Source organism: Argentina silus (assembly GCF_951799395.1).
Source record: "Argentina silus genome assembly, chromosome: 1".
Lineage (NCBI taxonomy): Eukaryota > Metazoa > Chordata > Actinopteri > Argentiniformes > Argentinidae > Argentina > Argentina silus.
In genome coordinates this window covers 28,035,390-28,057,436 of record NC_139655.1, presented here as the reverse complement: position 1 = coordinate 28,057,436, position 22,047 = coordinate 28,035,390, and the positions used below count along the sequence as shown (strand labels likewise).

Here is a 22,047-nt window from a genome sequence, read left to right as displayed (position 1 = left end):
CAGCCTCTGTCATTGGCAGCACGTCAACGCACACGGCAGAGTATATTAGGATGCGGTGTTAGGTTGTGTTGTCACACACCCAGGTTGCCCTCCTGCAGTGAGGTGACAGACTTCTTCTGGATTAAATGTGAGGGACATTTGCGTGCACTTATCGGCCTGTCTTTGCTTTTTCTCTCTTCTCTCTCTCTATCTCTTTCTCTCTCTCACTGTTTAAGCTCTCCACCCTGACCTCTCTCTTCTCTGTCCAACTCTTCCCCTCTTTAACTGTCTGTCTTTCTCTTCATGCCCCTCCCTCTCTTTCCCACTATCTCTCCTTCCTCCTCTCCCTCCAGTCACTCAGCTTCTCTCTCTCCCAGGTCTCTGCCCAGCATGGGGCAAGTGAGTGAGTAAACCTGACCATTAAGTTGGTCTTGATGAGTCCCTCTCCCCACGACTTTTACAGGTTATGAGGGCATGGCCAGGATTAGACTGGCTGGTTACCTACCTGCTGAGAGGGGAGGCAGCCACATCTAAAGCTCCAGGTTTAAGCATCTTCAACGATAGACTGTGTGATGAGCTGCAGGGGCTAAAGCAACACTTTGGTCTAACAGACTGTACACACACACAGTAGAACCTCTAAGTGTGTTGTTAGGGTTCTTGAAGTGAACTTTTGTATCAATGTATCAAGTGGAAAGCAGAAAAAATAACATAATTCACTGAATGAAATGTGGATGGATCTGTATTAGGCTGGTGACACTTCTCTTGAACCCTGTAAGAAGATGATTACAGTCTCAACACAAACACAATTACTGCCTCTCTCTCACTCTCTCTCTCACACACACACACGTACACACATACACACAGACACACACACTCCATCCTTCAGTCTGAGCACGTCCCTCACTGCCCAGCACACTCATCTCTAACAAATCCAATTAATCACTCATTTGCATAAGCCATTATAGCTGTCGGGACGGGGGAAGTCATAAATCTAGCCAAATAAGCATCCGTCGTCAGAAGTTTTGAGACGCTAAACAATTGATGTTCTTTTTTTGTCTTTGACTAATGAGGATTGAGTGTTTCCAGGGCTGCAACATTATTGAGAGTTGTGTCTGCTGAGTTTGGTGTTTTCCGAACCATTATGTAGAATTATGAATACTTGTAATGTGAGAGGTGTTTGTTTTCAGCCAAATAAGCATCCGTCAGTGAGATAAATTGTGATTTACCTCCTACTGGTTGTATATCAAGCAGCACTACCTGCCAGAACACATTACATGGATTGCCATGTAAAGTATTATACTGTATATAATTACAGTAGGAAGTATAGTTAACACCAAAGACATTCTTGAAATAAATAAAAACATTCTTTAAAATCTTAGAGCTGTTGAGACCATTGCATTGCTATTGAATTCATCCTCCATCTGCCAACATCAATGACACCAAATGTTTGCTCTGCTCGGCGTGAACCAGAGGTATTCATCGATAAACATGCGTCCACCGAACAATAAAAACGTTTTCACAGCGAGGAACAGGAAACTCAGGGAACTCAATAGAAGCACAACAAGCCTTTAAGAAAAACATGGATTTTTCTCCCACCCTGACAGATGCTGGAGTTTGTGTGTGTGTGTGTGTGTGTTTGTGTGCGTTTGTGTGCACAGTTGGGTCTCTCTGGAGCTAAGCTGGCTCTGGCTGTGTTTGTGTGTTTGGTTTAGATGATGGAGCAGACAGCACAGAGCTAACCCAGACATCCCCTGGTCATTTGGAAGAAAGAGCGTCGCCAGGAATTATAAAGCACACACAGGTGAGAGTTAGGCCCTGCAGTGAGATACAAGGTGTCTCTGCCAGCTGTAATAACCCACCCCAGTCCTCCAGAGGGACAGAAGTTTAAAACGGAATGAAAAACTTAAGCCTCCAAACCCAAGTTTCTCCTTTTTCATCAAGAAGTTTGCGTCAGTGACATTTTATATTGGAGGGAGAGAAAATTAAGGGATTTTTGTCTCACTGATTGTAGAGTTGGGAAAGAAATCATTGAGGCTAGAAAACCTGAATAACTTGGCAACAAAACAGTCCTACGTCACTTGGGATGCTATGGGTTTTGCATCAAAAAGTCAAAGCTGGTGTGTCAGATGTCTTCATATCTCAAAAGCGGTTGAAAGGCTGAAACTGTGCCCATATTCACCACCATCTGTTGCATAGATCTATGTATTTGGAGACATTGGCAGGCTTCAATCCCAGATGAATCTGGGAGAGATTGATCCCGTCAGCAGTGAGGAGATTCAGGTGTGGAAGGTTACTATGCACCCAGAATGTTCATTAGAAGTCTGCAGTGGCCTGTTACTGGAACCGCTTGTAAACTTGATAGAAACAAACTACATCCCCACACTGCCTCACTCAAAGAGTTCCACGTAACGACTCATTACCTTGGGCACACTTCTGCTTCATTTAAGGCGTTCATAAGAAGGGGGATCTATCACTGAACTATCCTCCACTCCACCAGCGCACAGTCCTCTGATTTAATCAGATTTCCCCTCGCTGTCTGCCGCTTACACTGCAGGGGATAAAGGCACCTTGAACCTTTTTAATTAAGAAACTGTAATTTAAAACCTCATCAGTCCTTACTGCTTGGCGGCCATGGCAGGTGAGGGGGATCTGCAGGGCTCTCTGTCTTCAGGTGAGGGTTTATTATTCAGCTGGGGATGATCGCATGCTAATAGGCTAGGTAAATAAGGTGGTTGCAAAGACTGATGCACCACTCCGAAACCACTCATCGACACTGTTCAGTGCAGGGGGCGTCGTTTTGTCAAAGACAAGGCCAAGAGACTTGATGAAACCTTTTTTCCCCTTGTGTATTGCACACTGGGTGACTTTGGCGTCATTTATTAAGTTTAAGCTTGTGTGTGCACTGGTGCTTGTGTGTGTCTGTCTCTAAAAGAGAAGAGCCTGTGATTTAACCTTCTCAGCTTAAGTACTTCCAAGAAGTTCTTCCGGCATTTTCATTCAGTCACAGAAACAACTTCATATCTCACGTGATGTCATGCAGCATCAAAATGCTTGTATCTTCATGTCAAATTCTAGAGGGCAATGTAGTCCTCTGGTAATCAAGGCCTTTCATCTGTGATCATATACAGTATGCCAATTGTGGTGGTTTTACCACCAACCTCAGGTTGAGGATGATATTATTGGTTATCATAGAGGGGTTTTTTGGGAGTTCCATCCTCATTACAAAGTGAAAAAAATAAAATAGTGTAAAATAGTGATTCATACAGTTAACTATCCTTACTGAGCCCAGGCTCAGACCATTAGACAATGGTTAAAGAGCCATATTGATTTGTCCTCCTTTGACACAGCAAAACAAGCTGCTGATTATGCTTCAACAGTGTCAAACTAATTATTCACCTCGGCACCGCCTCATGAATTGTTTTCTCTGACAGCAGATGTTGACTTGTTTACTTGGCGAAGCTGTATTGAGTAGGGTGTCATCCACTCATATAGTGCTGGCTGTGGAAATTGTAAACATGTTTTTCTTTTGCATCTTCACAAGACACTTTAAAAAAATAAATAATAAAGAGCAAGCATAAAAAGAAAGACTGCTGTGTTTGAAAATGTAATTCTGAAAAGACTCTCTGGGGTATTGTAGCATACTGGGACACCTTGGCGGAAATCCTTCAATTAACAGACTACGCCTTCATCTTCTGAGGAAAGTCACCTTGAACAATCGAATTAAAACAATCATTCCCAATCAATCAAAAGTCATTATCTCATCTTGTGTGTGTGACAGGATAACTTTCGTCCCCCAGATCACTCATACCACCATATAATGAGGGAAAACGTTTTCAGGCTTTTGAAGCAACACCAAATGTAAACTGCAAATGAACACAAGAGACAATTAAAATGTCCATCATTTGTTCAGCTCATGATACAAGGCACAGTTTCACTTGGCTGTTCATTACATTCGTTCTGGAGAACTTAATAGCCTAAGGTAACTTTACACCATCACTCCTTGCCATGCATCAATCGTCCAGAAGTCTTTTTGGTTTTTGGTGGTGGATAGGGGGAGACATTCCATACTAATAATATGTACCGTCACTGATAATCATAAATATAAAATATCAATTGTTCCCCATTATCTCCAAGTCTTTACAACTGATCCCATGGTTAGTACAGTTCAAGGAACACAGAGGTATACGAGTGTAGCTGGCAGTCTTGCATACATCCACAATAAAACAACAGCTAAAAACCCAATTGATAATCAGTCTGTGTGAGGAAAGAGTGCATTTATGCATTAGGCAAAGGAAAGAGTTGATCCCTCTAAAATGTATAGACTTTGAAATGTTGGTGGCATAGGATACACATCCTGCACCAAGGAGGGGGAGGAAGCTACTATTGGGACTGGCCCCGGTCTGTTATCCATTGGTCTCCTCAGCTCCAGATGTCCTGTAGATAGCGCTTCTCCTCTCTAAGTCCCGCTAACCTCTTCATAGCCTCCAGTTTATCCAGCTGCAGCTCGGCTCCTATCATCTCTACCAGTGTGTCGTTCACGTCTTTAGCCATGTTCTTAGCGTCCCTGGAGGAGAGGGAGAAACAGTGGGGGTTGAAGTAATCTGTCAATAAACAAAAACATGTTCTGTAAACACTTCTCTATTTACTGTTATGCATATCTCAGGTAACTGGTGAGCTGTGGAAATCGATTCTCTCGGAGGACATCAAAGCAGAGCTCACCCGCACACGTAGAGACAGCCATTTTCCCTGAGGAGGATGTTGGTGATGTGTTTGGCGTGGAGGAGCAGGTGGTGTTGGACGTATCTGGGGCTTAATGACTTCTCCCCCTGGCTGTCCCGTGAGAAACACACCTTCAGATGGGTCAGAGCGCCAGTCTCTACAAAGCCCTGCAGCTCCTCTCTGGAACAGACACACAGAGTCAGATCCAGACAGAAGAAAGGTTGTGAATAAAACTATTATTATTTCTTCCTTGTTTCAACCCTGGAGCAGTAACATGGCTGCCATTGGCATTGTGTGGTACTGCGGAAGAGCATCACTTTGTTTTTGGTTGAAATCACAAAGGCCAAACTCTCAGCCTCAGAATAACTCAAACCTCCATTCTCTAAAAAAGCAAAACACATGCCATGTCATTTGTAGACTTATCATTGGCATCTCTGTAAAGGACAGTCATTCAAATGAGGCCTCTACTGTACACATAGCTTTCACTATCGCCATCTCTGTGCCAAGGGCTTGAAACTGCTTTTCATATTCCATGGAAAAAAATAAAGATTGGGTTTAATAAAAATTGGACAGCGGTGGGTAAAAATCTAAGCACAAAAGCATTGGGCAACCGCTACATCTTATTTAATCCAAGAAGAAATGGAAAATATGGATTTCATAAGCAAGGTCGATTCTCCCTCTTACAAGCATATTTTTACAATCAATCATGTTAGCTTTGCCGTTCCATGGTGTAACCTTGCTCTCTATGACTGGTTGTTGCTTGCCAAGTCTGAGCACCGCTGTATTCCGCCTCCTTGTTTACAAGGCCTTGGGTGGGAGAGAAAAGGCTGGGGCTGCAAGGTTTACTGGAGCTCCAAGGCTTCAGGAGAATCATATTTAAGGTTTAGGAGCTACAGCTCCAGGCCAGACAGAGCTACCTTCATATGAGATGTAGCTCTGGGAACACGGTTGAAGGTCTTTTACCTGAAGAGCTTGGGTTTCTGCAGTAGCCCTCAAGACCAAGGAGTTTTCATAAAACATATATGGACATGACTGGAATAAAGCTGGTGTGATGAGAGAGATATTATTATTGCACATTTCTCTCGTTTTCATTTGATTGAATGTCATCCGTTGTTGCTACACTGGCAGTATTACCATGTTTATCATATAACCTTTATTTCCCTACGGAGACTCATTGTCAGCTAAGCTCTTTTTCTTTTTGGTGGCTCTGCAACCAAATCCCCTGATGGCCAAGATACTGAACGCTATGAAAGCAAGAGCACCAAAACAAGGGGTGGGGGGAGGAAGAGGAGAGTTGAACTGGACCTGAAGTGTCATCTGGGAATGTCTGAGCCCGAATCATAGATGGGCCCCCTGCGTGTCACAGTATGGTCAACATCCTGGTACCAGGGAGTTTTTGGTTCTGATACCCAGTTTAACCCTAGGCAGCTCCCCTGGCCTTGACATTGGTGTGTTTACACAGAAAACAACCCCAGTGATACTTCAGCAACCTCAGCAACCCACCTCCTCTCCACAGTGAAATCTGAATCCATAAAAAAAAAAGGAGAAAATCGAGGGAGAAGGCGGTAGAGAATGAGTGCAAACTACGGGGGCAGGGGTCTAGACTGAGCTGTGTGTCTGTCTCCTTGAGGAGAGCGTAGCTGACTAGAGGTCAGATTTGTCTCGCCCTCTCGCCCACAGATGTTAAGTGCTGGGGTTGATTAGGGTTGATGACGTGGCATGTTTATTTTGTGTTCAGAGAACATTCCGGACAGAATAACACTCATGTCAACATCCAAAGCTTATGACCCTTGAGTTATTTTTAACATCAAAAGGACAGCTTTATTTCTCCATCAGTTTCAGATTTCATACCCCATTCACGGCAGAAGCAGAGTTATACTTACAATACAGGACATTGAAAAATGTAGGGCACTTCCAACCAAAAACATCCTTCTTGCGCATGTCTGAATCCTCATTGAACACATCCAGCCTAATACAAACTTGCTTTCTTCCAGTAAAATGATTTGTAGGTGGTTGCGTATTTTGATTGAATAAGGCGCTTTATCTTTTTTACAGCTGACTCGACACGCATGTTGTATCAGCTTGGTCAACACCGTGGAGTGTACTGTATATTTGAAATCCCTTGTATATACACACCCATGCTGTGAACAAACCACCCTGGAGATACCTGTCAGAGAGAATGTAATTAGCAAAAAGGGAGAGAGAAACAAAGCAGAACAAAAGAGGATTCCTTTGATCTATTCCTTTATGACTGCAGAGACAAATCCATCTGGTAGGTTGTTACACTGATACACAGCTTGATTGGTGTACTGGCCTTCACTCTAAGCATTGTGTTGGTACTACTTCACTACTAGTCACTTGCAGAGTGAGTTTGGACAGTTTTAGAGCTGGAGTGGACGCCATGTTGCTTCCTCTGACCATTCATTCATTCCTTCATTCCTTCATGGCAACTAGGAATATCTGGATCCTAGTTACAATTCAATCAGTAAGGTACCGTTGAAAACACTGTTAATGGTCACTATTGCCCAGAAGGCAAACATAAACTGGATTATGTGATGAAGTCTTTGAGGATCATCATAATCCTTTTTAAGATTAGACTGAAATGGCCAATGAGCAGTGTTATACTGTATGCTTACCGTATTCCCCCTCCCTTCCTCATTACTCCCTATGCACCAGTATCTGTCACTCAGCCCATGTACTGAGGAGTGAGTTATATATCTCTGGCCATATGGGGGCAGCCAGGCCCCAATCATGTTATGTAATTCCACAGCTTTCTCAATCATGGCCGTCAAGGACAGAGAGGAATGGACGCGTTCCTGGAAACTGTGATGTCACCCAGCCAGGCTGAGACGCATTTGTTTACACAAGGTTCGGCATTCTGATTGGAGGAAAACATGCGAGGTGAATGGGATTGAGGGGATGATGTCTTCTTCAAGATGGTTGTTTGAGGAAAGAGGGGGCTGGCCCCATTTGAGGGCAAATGACACTCACCTAAACAGGAAGTCCTGGTGTTTGTGGCGGCAACCGAAGAACAGCCAGGTCTCACCAAATTCCTCCTCCGGGTTTTCCTCCCTTTCCTTCTCCCTGGAAGAAAGGAAAAAGAAGAAGGAGGGGATCTCAGTAGTCAATACAAACAAACGACAAGACAGGACAAAGAGCCCTTCCTCACAGCAGAGGTTAAATAGGCGCAGTGACACCGTTATCTACACCTTCTACATCAATACAGTAAGTGCCACAATTACCTAATGCATGGGAATGATTGCACTGCGGTGGGGATACGAGAATTATACTCTAAAATAAGATGGAAACAGTAGCTGAAATTGAAAGTAGAAATTGAGAATGCTCTGTGTGTGTGAGAGTGTGTGTGTGTGTGCGTGCGTGCGTTGGGACCACTGCTGTAAAAGTGATTCCTCTCTTAGCCAACGAGCCTGGCAGGGCTCCCAGAATCCTTTGCACTGCGGTGGCACAAAGACACAAGCACTGAGTAGAGCTGCTATCTACACAGCACACCTGCTTGGAGGGTGACAGTTCTCAACAGATAAGACACGTGCCCTCCGACCTTTACGATCCCATCAGTCAGGTGACCCCCGTAAAAGGGCAGGCGTTATCTCCCGTCCTCATCTGGACAGATTGAGGAATGTTCCAGAGAACGGACCTTTACAAAAGGTGGCCGGAGAGAGAGAGGAGCTCTGGGACAGAGATTTGTTTTCCTCTTTGTGGAGAGATGCTGCAGAGGCCCTCAAGAATAAAGATGCTACTTGCTGTGTTCCATACAAACCTATTCACACATCTGCTGAATGAGTCATGCTGGGGTCTATTCTCATTCCACGTGGAGTGTGGAAACACTTTCTGGTCTCCAAATTGCAACTGTTGACTCCTGAGGCTTCTTCAGCAGGGAGGATTGTTCACAACACTGCAGGTTTAGATGGTGGTGTAGGAAGTGGGTACAGAGAATTAACACTGACAATTTTTTATTCAAAAACATTTGATTAAATCCCACGAGTCCTTTCGCCTGACTGAACAAAGCGTGATCCAACCCTCATCAATCTTCTCGAAAGCCTATGCAGTGAGGTTCCAAATGCAAATGACGTATTTAACGAGAGAATGAAATACAAATTCCAACCTGTCTGAACATTGCGTTATTGAATAGGGAGTTTTCCGACCGCTGTCGGGACACACAGTGTGCCAGCAGCGCCACTATTAGCATCCTGCACCTGATTCTCCTATCTGCTAACAGCCTCCAGTAAACTCATTTTAGTGGGCTCCTCTCTTCTCTCTCCCCATCTGCCCTACAGGGATCAATACCAATATGAAAAACCTGGATTCCATTCAGCACCACCAAGCAGACCACACTGGCGCCTTGCCTGAATACAAATTACATCTTGCCACTCTTCCACGGTCCAGAATGCAGTCCCAGAGGTGAAACGGTGCATGATTCACAGCGCGCTCATTTGGGGTCATAAGGGCGGGGCAGTTGCCTTTTAACGCCTCTCTGATGAGCATAGGTGGTGGAAACTGTCATTCGAGCTTGGGCAAAGTCTTCATAAACACAGAAATTATCTTATTTTCTTCAATGCTTTTCTCTCTGAATGTGATTTGATGCTGGGAGTGGTGTTATGAGAGTCTTTAGACACTCTGACAAAGTGTGCCTCTGCACTGTAACTGCAGGCTTAATCACTGAGCTAGTATGATTACTTTGACTTAAGTGCTACTTCACAGTGGAACAGCATGCCAGATTTAGTGAGCATTCAATAGAATCTAAAGACACCGTGGAGAGAGTTGTTTACGAAGACAAAAATGCACAACCAACCCCGTCATCCAAAGAACAATGTCAATCTGACTTCCGGTTGATGAATGAAAATAGCATGTTCATACACAAAACTCTCTCTCACACACACACACACACACACACACCTGAATGAGATGACTAGTTGAATTTAGTAGGCTTACTCCTGTGTTAGAGAATAAAAGCAGCCTGAATGTTTTTCTGAACCACCTCACACTGAAACACTCCATCCGAACAAAAAGGTCATTTGACAGCAGTACAGTATGTAGTCTGAGGCCAAACCTAATCAGTTCCTTGATGCTCTCACAAAGAACTTTCCAACGTTAGTTTTGCAGTACAAAAAGTTTGAAATGCATGAAACAAAAGCCTTGTGCCTAAACCTAAACCCTGTCTGTTTCTGGTCCATAACAGGGGCTCAGCCAGCCTGATCTCACTCCATTACTCATCCTTAGTCTCAGACCCTACCAATCAATACCAGACAGACTGGGGTCTCCTGAAAATCTCTACACCACACCGCACAGGCTTTGACCTTTCAACTCTCTCTCTCTCTGTTTTCCACAGTTACAGAATTGGGTCTCATGGGGCAAATGCAGAAACCATGGCAAAAGGCAGACCCCCGCTGGCAATCCCACCCACGACACAAAGGATTAAGGAAGTAAGAAAGTCAGTAAGTAACTAAGTAAGTAAGTAACTAACTACAAAGTGACTTTTGAAAACATCCATGACAGATGAGGGAGGTGGAATGGCAGGCGGGGAGGGGAGGTGTGTGGGGGGGGGGGGGGGTCGAAGCGTCCTATGCTATTGTATTGCTAAAAGCCCCTTCAGGCTTTTGTGGCCGATACAGCATCATGCTGACAAAAATGGCGATTGTTATCTCTTATCAAAGCGCGACATCGGGGGTACAGCGCCTTGTTCCGAATCTCAAGTTAGGCTCTGTACAACACTCTCCCCATGACAGGCTTTTACAATCCCCTTACACAATACACACATGGCAGGGGAGTGAGGGAGGGAAAGAGAGGGAGAGAAAGAGAGGGAGAGAAAGAGAGGGAGAGAGTGGTGTGCTGCAGACACAGTTTCCTTCTCCTCCTGTGGTGAGGAGCTTTACCAAAAGGTAAATGCTTGTATACTTGCACAATAAAGGAGAGAATAGCAGTGGCGAGTGCTCTCAGGAAGGCAGCCTTTCTAAGGGCTTTCAGAAGTAAATGAAGACTGTTATGTGTGGATACTGTCCCTGATGTGTCAATCAGAGCCACCGTTAGTGAAAGAGTGTTTTAAGTGAATCACAGCACTGACAAGCTCAAGCCAGTTCAGGCAATACCACAAGTGGGAAGAGGACAGGAAAGAGCAGTCCATGTCACTAGGACTGAACCCCGTATCTCTGCCGCGACCTTGACAGTTTGGTGTAGTCGGCGAGCGGCGTTGACCGTGTCAGTGCCGTGACGCCAGCCATTCGTCAGCGCCGCTGCGTCTTACTGGTGCAGTCACCTCTCCCCACGGAGAGCCATCCGTCACCTTCCGCAACATTTATCACGCCGCAGTCAGCGCCGACACGTACAGCGGTGATTACCGACCGACGCAATATCACCTCTGAATACATCCCCCTCTGTGATCCGCACCGCAGCAGACATCAACAAACATCAGAGAGACAAGACAACTGAAGCTGACTGGAAAACAGCCTCGTTCATATGAAGTCATCCAGACACTGTCACTCTGGCTAAAGCCTTAGGGCCACTTTGTGACAATGACAAGTGCTACTGGGGTATTGGTCTGGGTTAACAGCATACTGTAGATCCACCTGGATAGGGCCTCATTCACACAAAGTCAATACTGACATGCAATGTCAGTTAGGCAGTTGATCCAGACGACCGAAAGTTAAGCACAAATCTTCATTCGTCAGACCACACCAACCAAGTCAGAAAACTGCCACTTAGGTCAACGTATGAGTATTTTCCCCTCCCAAAACGATTTCCCACGTGCCGTGACATATGACATTTCATACAGTTATAGAGCTCAGAAGTGTAACTTGGCTAGCCTGTTTGTGAAATCAGCGCCAAGAGTCAAGTAGTCACAACCTTTTGACACATTGTATGGATAATTGCTAGCTCTATCTGGCATTACTTTCCCATATTGCTCCATGAATGACTAATGTCACCACTCGGTGCTTCTATTCTTTAAGTATTTCTTTCAAGAAATACCAGGAAGCAAAGCTAGCTGATGGGGCCTTTAATGTCTTCCTTCAGTCTGAGCAGAGGGTGTTTTACAAGGCAGGGCAGGCCAGGCTAGCCCATGTGATCAGGCTAAAGGACAACCAGTCAATATCCTCTTTACGCCTCCCCGGCAATTACAGTCTATGATTTACATTAACAACACCACACTCGCCGCCTACAGGACTTTTTACATTCAAATCAATACGTATCTAGCCTCTCGTTTGACCCATAACTGTACATTACAGCCTAACTCATAAACACCAGCCTCCGGGAGTACTGGAGTTAATACCAGACGTGATTACAGCCCTGTTGGCCATATTATCATCACCAACCAAGATGCATTGGACAAAGAATGTTTTGAATCGTTGATGGGGTCTTGCAACTGATTATGTAGCTTATTGTAAAACCATGCGTCGATAACTTGTACTTGACATAGTTCATATTCATTATTGGTGGACTGTCTCACGGTGGTTGTTATAGCAACATTTGCGTAGTATCCGCATCCACACCTAACCAATGCACCAGATTGACCAATGCAAAGAGGTTCTCTTGTTTGTTTGGTAGATTTGGTTTATCTAATTTCCTTCACTGAATATAATGGTACTGTTTTATGAATCCCCCATGCAATCTGCAGTACCTTTGCTGAAGGAAGCCGATGAAGGGTGCGACTCCTGTGCCTGGTCCCACCATGATGAAGGGCACAGAGAGGTCAGAGGGGGGTCGGAAGGAGCAGTTGGGCCGCAGACTCACATGGACCTGGGTTCAAAGGTCGTAAAGGCATCAAACACATGCAAATACACATTTCAGACGTTACTTGTCGTCTTGTAGTGAAGGTTTCTAACTAACACTAAGAAATATACTGGTTAATCCACTGGGTGCTGTGATGAGACCAAAGCCCTCCAACATAGTTCAACCAACAAGTGATTGACATGTCATGGTGATCCCTCCCACTGTGATTTATTTCCATAGACATCCCCATTCGACCTTGGTTCATTGTAGGTCATGACCCAACCAACAGAGTTCTGCTCACCTTGGGAAGGGCTGAGACGGTGGAGGACTGAGCCTTCCCAGGGTGCCCCAGGATGGGGTCGACGAGGTCAGACAGCCAACCCGTGCAGAGGCCACGCCTCCCCGCTGGCCGACCAGTGCATGCTGGGAGCTCCACCACATTGAATACAAAGTGGAGCCTACCTGGGTGCCTGAGACTGGAGCTACAGCAGAGAGAGGAAGAGAGAGAGGGGGGGGGTTGTTGAGGATAAGTACACAATGCAGGGTTCTGCTACAGTACATTAGCCACAGAAAGGATATGATACTGTCAAATAATACAGTCCTGTAGAGGCTTATCAAAGGACTGGGAGCCCACATTCTGTTGGTCCTACTCAAATTAGAGTAAGGAAATGTGTTAAAATTAATGTGGTACATCATTAGATTGATGTGCTACATTAGATATTTACAATATACATATTTCAGATTAAAGTGAGAAACTAGTGCAAAGATAAAACAACCCTGTCTCCATACACAAACCCTGATGCTGTGCTCCATCTCTCTCTTTTTCCTTAACTGCCTCTCTCTTTCTCTTAGACTTTGTGTCTTCTCTAGCTTCCCTTCTCTACCTGGTGAGTGCGTCTCTGTCTGTCTCTCTCCCCCTCTCTTCCTCTCTCTCTGTCTGTCTCCCTCTCTCTCCCTCTCTCTCATTGTGAGTGTCTCCTATTCTGCAGGCCACTAGGGACCTCTATTGACCGCAGCATCAATAATGCAAGACCCTAATGCCTCAGCAGCATCTGATAAACTACAGCGATTGTGTGTGTGTGTGTGTGTGTGTGTGTGTGTGTCTCTTTCTCTTTCGCACTGAAACTAATGAGAATAGGAGGCCTGTTTTGACATTTTGTTTAAATGTTGCGGTTCCACTTGGCCCTAATGGATGGCAATAAAAGGGATAAACATTACACTAGTGACCTGAGTGTCTACTGGGAACAAATGTATTTGCATTCAAAACAGTACAACATAAACATTAGAACTCGATGTCTGTTTACGCTGACAGTCATTTAAGTGATTTGGGTTTATGTCACACATTTAAGCAACAAAGAAAGGAATATACATTGGCTTACCTGGCTGCTGAGTAAGGTCTTGGATGCAGTTTAGGCAAATGTTCTGAAATGAAAATATGACGCATGAGAGAAAATCCTCTGTAGGTAATCATATTGCTTTCATCTAGAAAATGTTTTAGATCATTGCCATTGAAGGAAAGGAGACAAAGGGACGAAACCACTTGAGACTACTGAGATGCACCCAAACTCCCAGTCCCATCTTGCACACAACACACACACACACGTCACACTTATTCTAGGGCATACTTCTATATTCATGAAATCCCAAACTCAGGGTTATAAAATCCCCAGTGTCCATGTGGTGCCTCTAGGATGTAGATTGCCGACCTTATTCCAATGTCAGACATGAAGGTGCCCTCTTTTGGGTAATGTTGGCATCTAAGCATGAAGCCTCTGTGGAATCTGGCCCAAGAAAGTGAGTGAGTGCCAGTGTGAGCTTCCCATGCACCCTAGAGAGACTGTTTTACCACACGTCTAGTGATAAACAACCTTCTGCATAAAATATTCGGTTTATCTAGGCCTACATGCACACTGTGCTGAAATGTGTGAGTTTCATCTGCTGAAATTCAAACTTTTTCAAAATGATAGATTAGATCCAAAAAATATAACTCAAACTGCACCATATGCACCAGCTGAGTTCTGACAAAAACAGTAATTTTTCTCATCAGCCCTTTAGAAAAACAAACAGCTGGACTAGATCAGCCCTCCTCTCTCTCTGACGTCTAATGAAGCCTTCCAAATGGCTCACGGTGCCTCAGTACGAGAGCACACCACTCTGAAGGCAACCATTAACACGCACAACAGAGCACTACCTCTCCTTTTGGCTGGGGTGTGAAGAGAGAGGCACTACTTAAGTCACCAATGATACAAACGACTCCACTCCATCTTAACCTCTGCAGAAGACTGTGTGTCAGTTGAGGCGACTGCAGACAAATACATGCCGAGGCATAGGCCTAATTGCTTGTGGAGGGGTAGGGAGCGTTCTGTGCATTAAGGACACACACACTGCACCAAGCCTGCCCAGCGACAGCTTTAACATGCCTGTTAACAATCTCATTCCGTTTTTACTGCCACGTCGTGCCTCTGTGCTCAGACAGCTCTGACTCTCCATCACACACCATGACAGCATGTCAAAAACACAGGAGACTCCATAGATCACTGCAAATCACTGCAGCATGATACCGTTGATATATCATGATACCCGGACTGACACAAGAAGATATTCTTGTAACCCTTTATGGTACTATCATGTTTCAAAGAGGGCTTTGTAGTCAGAACCCTTTGAAAAACAAAAAATTGGATTGCAAAGCAGATCAAACTTCTCCTTCATTCTATGACATACTTTGAAATGATACAGAATCTGAGTTTATGACCTTCTTTAGCAGAGTAAACACAGTAATTAAGCATCAGCTCTCAGTCAAGCTAATGAAACTAGCCTAGTCAATGTGCTGTAACAGTACCACTCGGAGCAGAGCTGACCATTAACCTCTGACCCGGTACAGTCCTGTCCTTGGGAAACAAGAGGGACAGCCAATGACAGACCCCCCCCCCCCCCAACAACAACAGCTGGTGCCCTGAAGCGCCTCCAGCAGCACATTTTTCACCAAGGTGCAAATGTTCCTGATTGCCAATTTCTGCATGGGTTGGTTCACTACTGAAAAGGTGCTGTAGTTTGCAAAAAGGGCCCAAAATAACTTTGACATTGGATAGGCCTATCACGGTGACACAGCTTTTTTTTTTAGAAAATGCAACTTCTAAGTGAAAATGGAACAGACCCCATTTGACTGAGATAATTGCCAGTACAAGCATTTTCAATGAGTATTGGATTGCTATTAGGCTAGTCTCTCGACGACAGACTCAGAGCGCTTTGCACGCTCCACACTCCAGAGTCTTGTCAAACATTGTTCAATGGTTACTGAGCAGTCAGAAGTGGGTGGGCTGTTGAGGTTTAAAATTAAATTACCAACAGGTCATAGCACCAATCAGATATCATAAGTGAGCACATCCTGTTTTGAAATTAAAAACTACAAACAAGCTTTTAGTTTTTAGACTGTTGAACATCTCCAACATAAACTTCTAACTAAATAGCTAGCTTCGTAAACAACTCAAGGACGAATATGAAAAACAATGTGGGGGTGGGGAGGAGCTTCCTCATCTTAGAAGAAGATCCAATTACATTGGGTCATTTATTTGGATCTCTATCTCAGAACACCAATATAAGGATAACAGGCATTCAGTCAGGGAACTCAGTCGTAGATGTACATTTTTTGTTTAATGAATATGTAAATAGATTTGGCATAAAGGATGGTTCCAACTCTGAGTATAGCTCCCCGTTGAATTAGACAACATTATGTACAAATAATATACAAGCGGGGAGCCCATAACTTCTAACCCCCCCCCCCCCCCCCCCGCTACAGAACAATATTGAATACAATATATGAAGAAATAAATAAAACAAACATAGCAGGAAGGGTCACAACCTCAAAACCCCGTAGGTAGGTAAACCCAGGCTAAACCTGCAGGTGGAAAGCTGGGGTGGTGGTGGGCATGACAACTGCTCAGCTATGATGGAGTCTGAACATGACTGGCTATTATAGCCTGTCCCATGACATGTGACATGATCTGTATGATGTGAAACAGTTGTCCGTCCTGAACGGCCAGCTGCGTCCTCCTACCGTGCCTTACTGAAACTGTGTGAAACTTCATTTATGTTGAAGATACATCACCTGTGAATAGAGGCTACAATTATGCCCATCTATGTATCTGATACTATCTATGTCTCCCCAAAGACTGGAACAAACAATTACAAGAACGGATCTATTATGAGAAAATGAAACAACTTAAAAACAAACAACTGCTCCCCAGAACAGTAATTCCAAAGTTTTTAATTAGGCCTTTTCAAGTTCTTTTGTGACCCAACAAGTAAACAAAAAACAATGAATCTAATCACAATACAGTCTTATGCCTTGGGCCAAAAGCAGTGTCTCCTGACCAATGCTGCTCTGCTCATTATGTCATTGGCAACACATGACCATGAGAGAGAGAGCACCATACTGTACAACCCATTGATCATACAGAAATAATGGTACAACCAAACTTTACTGAGACTCTACTGCCCCCTGCTGGATGAGGACATAATGTACAGAGCAGCATAATACTTGTATAATTTCTCACTCATTACAAAGCATTTTGCAGCCCATGGGTCTAAGAGGGCTATCAGTGTGAGAATAAAAACCTAAAATGGACCCGAATCTTAAACAAATTTCAACCAATTCGGAACAACATCAACATCAGTTTGCTGGTCAGACATGTCTGTCCCCTTAGGTTAGCATAGCTTTGTTAGTGAAAGGTAAATGATGCACTCTGATCGGCTCACACATAGTGACTGACAGGCGGTGGAGGGTGTTCTTACCTATGAGGAGGCTGAGAGGGGGCGAGCAGGTGGGGAAAGCTCTGAGCAGGTCCAATATGCCGAGGCTGGTGTCTCTCATATAGAGATTGTAGTCAGCTGAACCCTGTTTGCTGCACAGCTCCTGCAGTCTCCTCTTCTGACCACTGTCCCCTGTGCACTCCACTAGAGCTCTAAGGAACACCTGGGAGACAGAGAGACAGAAAGAGACAGAGAGCAAGAGGGACTGATGAAGACAATGTAAATAAAAAGAAGGAAGAATTCACAATGCACACATAGAATACATTCACACACTGCACTGTAGCACAACACAAACTGTCCTAAGTCACTTTGTTCTGTTCCTGTTCGAAGCTCCTGATAACCTGATGTTGCTGCTGCATCCAGCAAATGTTGCATCGTTCCATTGCCAAACGTGAAAACAGCAACTTGGCCGAAGTAGAAGTTGGCTGCTCCCTTGCCTACCTGTCATGAGGGCAACCCAGACTATGGTCTCTTCAACACACCCAGTTAAAGCCTAGAATGTTCCTCTCTTACCACAGTGCAGTAACTTAGACAATTGTTTTAGCTGGTAAGTGAAATTAAAACGGTACCTTTTTAGGGACACTTCTGATCTCCAGACACCAGGTGAGGAGGTACTGCAGTGTGCTGTTCTCAGGGATGTAGGAGGGGATCTGTGCAGCTGGTGGGGAAAAAACAAAACGTCCACATCACTAAATGTTCACTACCGTTGAGAATTGACGCATTCCATCTATACTTTGCACAATGATGAAACTTATGTCGTAAACATTTTATCTTTCGGACCTTCAAATACATCTACAACACTTTAAGGTGCATGTTGTTGTTAATGACTGAGGTGTTAAGGTTTACCTTTCTTCTTGGTGTCCTTGTGCAGAGAGAGCTGGACGTGGTGGCTCGTCTGGTCCTGCAGTCCCAGTCTCTCAAGCAGCTCTCCCACCTCGGAGGCTCTATTTGGGCAGAGCAAGTCAAATGAGTCCCCTGGCTGGTAGGACATGGGGAGGGCCTGCGTTCACAGTGGAAATGGGAGAATAAGAAGCTGCTTGCTTAAAAAACATGGAACCGGTTAGAACAAATCATAACATGGATTTGTATGTTTGAAATGACTAAAATATGTCTAAAGAATAGGACTGTCACTCACTGAGACATCTAGCTCTAACAGAAGGGCAGTTTTGACTGAATCATCTCTGGTCAGCTGGTCTGCTCTGGAGATGGCCACCTCATGAAGGGTTTCTTTACCGACTGGCACATTGGTCTGGGGGAGCACAACAAACGGATAGAATAATGTTGAAAGGTGATGTTAGTTTTCAAACAGATCTGAGTGTCTAGCCTGGTCACATTTCAGTCCTTTGGTCCCTTTCGCTTCCCTTAGGTGTAATCAATAAGGTGATGGCTCTTCCTAGTCATCTAGGTGAGATATAGTCTCCGCCATATTGCTTTTTCACTCACGTCTTTTCAGATCTGAACTCCAAGAGTAGGAGCTAGGGCAAGCGGCTATAGACTGAACCAGACCATGAATCAATCAAGATTCCAGTCCTTCAACCTGGCCCACCTATTCAGGGGCAGAGTTGGCTATGTTTCATCCATTTTAAATGTGCATTTGGAAACAGATAGACACTTTAAAAACTGTAACTCGCCACATAGATTAAATGTATATATGCCTAGTGCCTTCTGTAAAGGCTTGGTTTGCAATGATATTGCTTTTCAAAATACATATACTGTAAATGAAAGCATTTTGCAAAGGCCTTTTGTTTTGCTGTATTATGATGCAGTTACATTAAATAGTTACAGTACATTGCTTGCTTAAATAACAAAGAAATGTTAGCGGTATTTGAAAAACAAATAGCGAAGTAGGGGCTCCACAATGGCAATTTGAAACAGGCCCAGAGCTTTCACACGCTCCACACTCCAGAGCCTTGTCAAACATATTTTGTTAAATAGTTACTCAGCAGTCAGAAGTGGGTGGGCTGTTGATGAGGTATCACAAGCGAGCAAATCCTGTTTTGAAATGAAAAACTTCAAACAAGCTTTTTGTTTTTAGACTGTTGGACATCTCCATCGCTAACTTCAAACTACTTAGCTAGCTTCAGTAAACAACTCTAGGACGAAAATAAAAAACAACAGTGTGGGGGTGGAGGAGGAGCTTCCTCAGGCTCAAAATATGTTTCCACTGTGTTTCAAGAAGATCCAATCACATTGGATTATTTCTGGAAGATCCAATCACGTTGGATTATTTCTCAACCTCTGAATGCCGCATAAGGAATAACAGGCCTTGTATCGGAGATACATCAGCTGTAAAAATATGCTACTATTTACCCAAAGAACATCACATCAGCACTACCTACCGCTTCTATGGAGGCTTCCTGCAACGTGACATCCAGGTAAGGGGGTGGCAGTGCTGGGACATTGAGGGAGGACTCAGAGAGAGGGGGCAGGGAGCATATAAGGGAGGCCTCCACAACAGCAGGGGGCGCTACAGTGTGTCCACTCTCTGTCTTAGAGGCTGATCCTGAAACAGCCACAGGTGCCGATTTGGAATCTGTATCAGTACTCCCTCTCTCCGATGCTGCTTTGGCGGAGTCAGAACTCTGGGTTTCTGTGTCATCGAGACTCAACAGATGGAGTTTGACGTCAGTCATTGACAAATCGGTAGTTTCACTCAAAATGGTTCTCAAGTCCTTTGTCTCCGCATCCTCAACATGAGCTCTCTCAGCCTGGACAGACGTCATATTTGATAACGCTCCTTTGATCGCCTCCCACACTCCTTCAAGCCAAGGGTCCACCACCAACTCTAGCCTGTAGGGTTGTAAGGGACAGAAAGCATTAAAACATGTCAACACTGGTCAAGCCCACTGGTCCTGGGAACCCCCTATAAATCATTCAGTGTTGAGAATAAGAAGCTGCTTGCTTAAAAAACATGGAACCGGTTAGAACAAATCATAACATGGATTTGTATGTTTGAAATGACTCAAATATGTCTAAAGAATAGGACTGTCACTCACTGTTTGGGCAGTATGGGCAGAGAACAAAGTCCACACACAGATAAATGTAAGAGGGAGATCTAAAAGGTCATGGCTTGTGTGCCACATCGCACAAGAGGATAGCTACTACAAATTAGGTGAGAGGTAAAAAGGGGTTAAGGCTGTGCTTACAACGACAATCAAAGCCATTTTATACAATTTGATCCAAGTATGAGGAGATAGTATTTCAATTAGATCCTTTATAAGGCTCCACAATTTTTATTTCATTATGATAAAACCACTATGTCCTTACCCTACACCATCATCAGCATGTCCAGTAGCATAGAAATGTTTTGCACCAAGTTTCTGTAGACATCTGTCAATGGTCTTTCCATTGTTGCAGAAATTTGCATAATTTGTATCACCAAGAGCTAGAGCGAACACAGAAAAACAAGAGATAGTGGTTAAACACTGTAGTTGATTGATGAACCAGCAAAGCTGAAACAATAATCTACCATAGACATGTATGACCACAATCTGACGAATTAGGAAACATACACTACACAGACATCCAAGAACTTCTGAATCAATCCCCTTACCTAAAAGTGCATAGTGGAGGTGTGTGTAGTGGTCAGAGGGGAGGGTCTTGTTCTTGATTCTCTTCACAAACTTCAGGGCAGTGTCTGGTGGCTCCCCATCGCCAGTAGTAGACACAACAAAGACCACAGGAGCTCTCTCCTTCTCCAAGTTATACTGGTAAATAAATGGGATTGGAGGATTTTAGGACTACAATTCATTACAGTCATGCCACCAAATTCACACTTGAGCTTGTCGACCCTAGTCAGTGTAGAACAACCTCAATGCAGGATAAGGAGCATCAGGTAACATGTTGTCATCACTGGAATTAAAAGCATGCTTGAGGAACTATTTTGAGTCTTGGTAACTTTACCTTGGATTCTTGGCTCAAGCAACAGATATCAACGACCAGTCCTCGTTCCTCTGCCTCGTCAGCTATCCCCTCCGCTATGGACTGGGCTTGTCCACGCTGAGAACCGTATAGCAGCAAGAAGCGAGGCTTCACTTCAGAAAGCATTCTGAAATGCAAGTGGTGTTTTAGCTTTACAGTGGAACATTACAGAGGCAGAAATTCTCTCAAATAAAGCCTAGACTAACTAGCTGACAACATGAAAAGTGACTTTTAGTCAAAGAATACATTCAGAATGGTCTGTTTTGGTACAGCTCTCTATACTAGACAAGCGAGAACAACAACCCAATAATATTGACTAAATGTCTTACCTAGATAGCCCGAAGGTTGAAAAGCAAGTGACAGATTCCAACAGAACATGCTTTGAAGCACTATTGCATAAACCTGTGAACACGTTCACCACCATACAAAACTACCCGGACATTACGTCAGTTTTGACGCGCACGGTCACATCCCATATCCGAGGCAAGACTATGTTTTATCGATTCATGCCCAGTTATTTATCTAATGCATAACATTTGTATCAAAATGAACTGTTTTATTCAGATATGAGGGTGCTTACGAGAATGTTGCTATATTTAACACTAGTGACGACATCAGTACCGAAGCCCACAATGTGTCCAAATGGCCCAGACAGTGTGGGTTGTGTCACTGTCAGTCTTCGAGCACTGGCCAGTTACACAGGAGAGTATGGACACAGAAGCCAAATCAAATCAAAATCAAATAGTATTTGTCACATATATCGCATACAGCCGTAGTTGATATAGTGAAATGATCTTGCTCCTCGATCAACAACAGTCAATCAACGAATCAACAATAGAATAGAATATAATGATAATAAAACAAAAAGTGACAATAGTAGGGCATAGGGTGTAAGTA

General features: G+C 44.1%; 1 protein-coding gene across 2 annotated transcripts; it reads right to left on the bottom strand.

Moving 5' to 3' along the window:
• Nucleotides 1-3,579: 3,579 nt before the first annotated feature.
• On the bottom strand, nt 3,580-21,849 carry mtrr (5-methyltetrahydrofolate-homocysteine methyltransferase reductase). 2 transcript variants are annotated; one of them, XM_083676009.1, is made up of 15 exons: nt 21,480-21,849; nt 21,133-21,277; nt 20,783-20,936; nt 20,497-20,614; nt 19,569-20,019; nt 18,365-18,478; nt 18,076-18,229; nt 17,799-17,887; nt 17,212-17,392; nt 13,800-13,842; nt 12,722-12,902; nt 12,329-12,447; nt 7,690-7,782; nt 4,699-4,878; nt 3,580-4,543 (listed from the first exon to the last, which is right to left on the bottom strand). In XM_083676009.1, the coding sequence occupies exons 1-15, from the start codon at nt 21,572-21,574 to the stop codon at nt 4,399-4,401; spliced, it is 2,262 nt and encodes a 753-aa protein (XP_083532135.1). In that variant the 5' UTR covers nt 21,575-21,849; the 3' UTR covers nt 3,580-4,398. The 2 variants fall into 2 exon arrangements, 1 of the variants encoding a protein (XP_083532135.1); XR_014554385.1 differs by lacking the exon at nt 3,580-4,543 and adding an exon at nt 6,582-7,576 and having other exon boundaries at nt 4,757-4,878.
• Nucleotides 21,850-22,047: the final 198 nt, after the last annotated feature.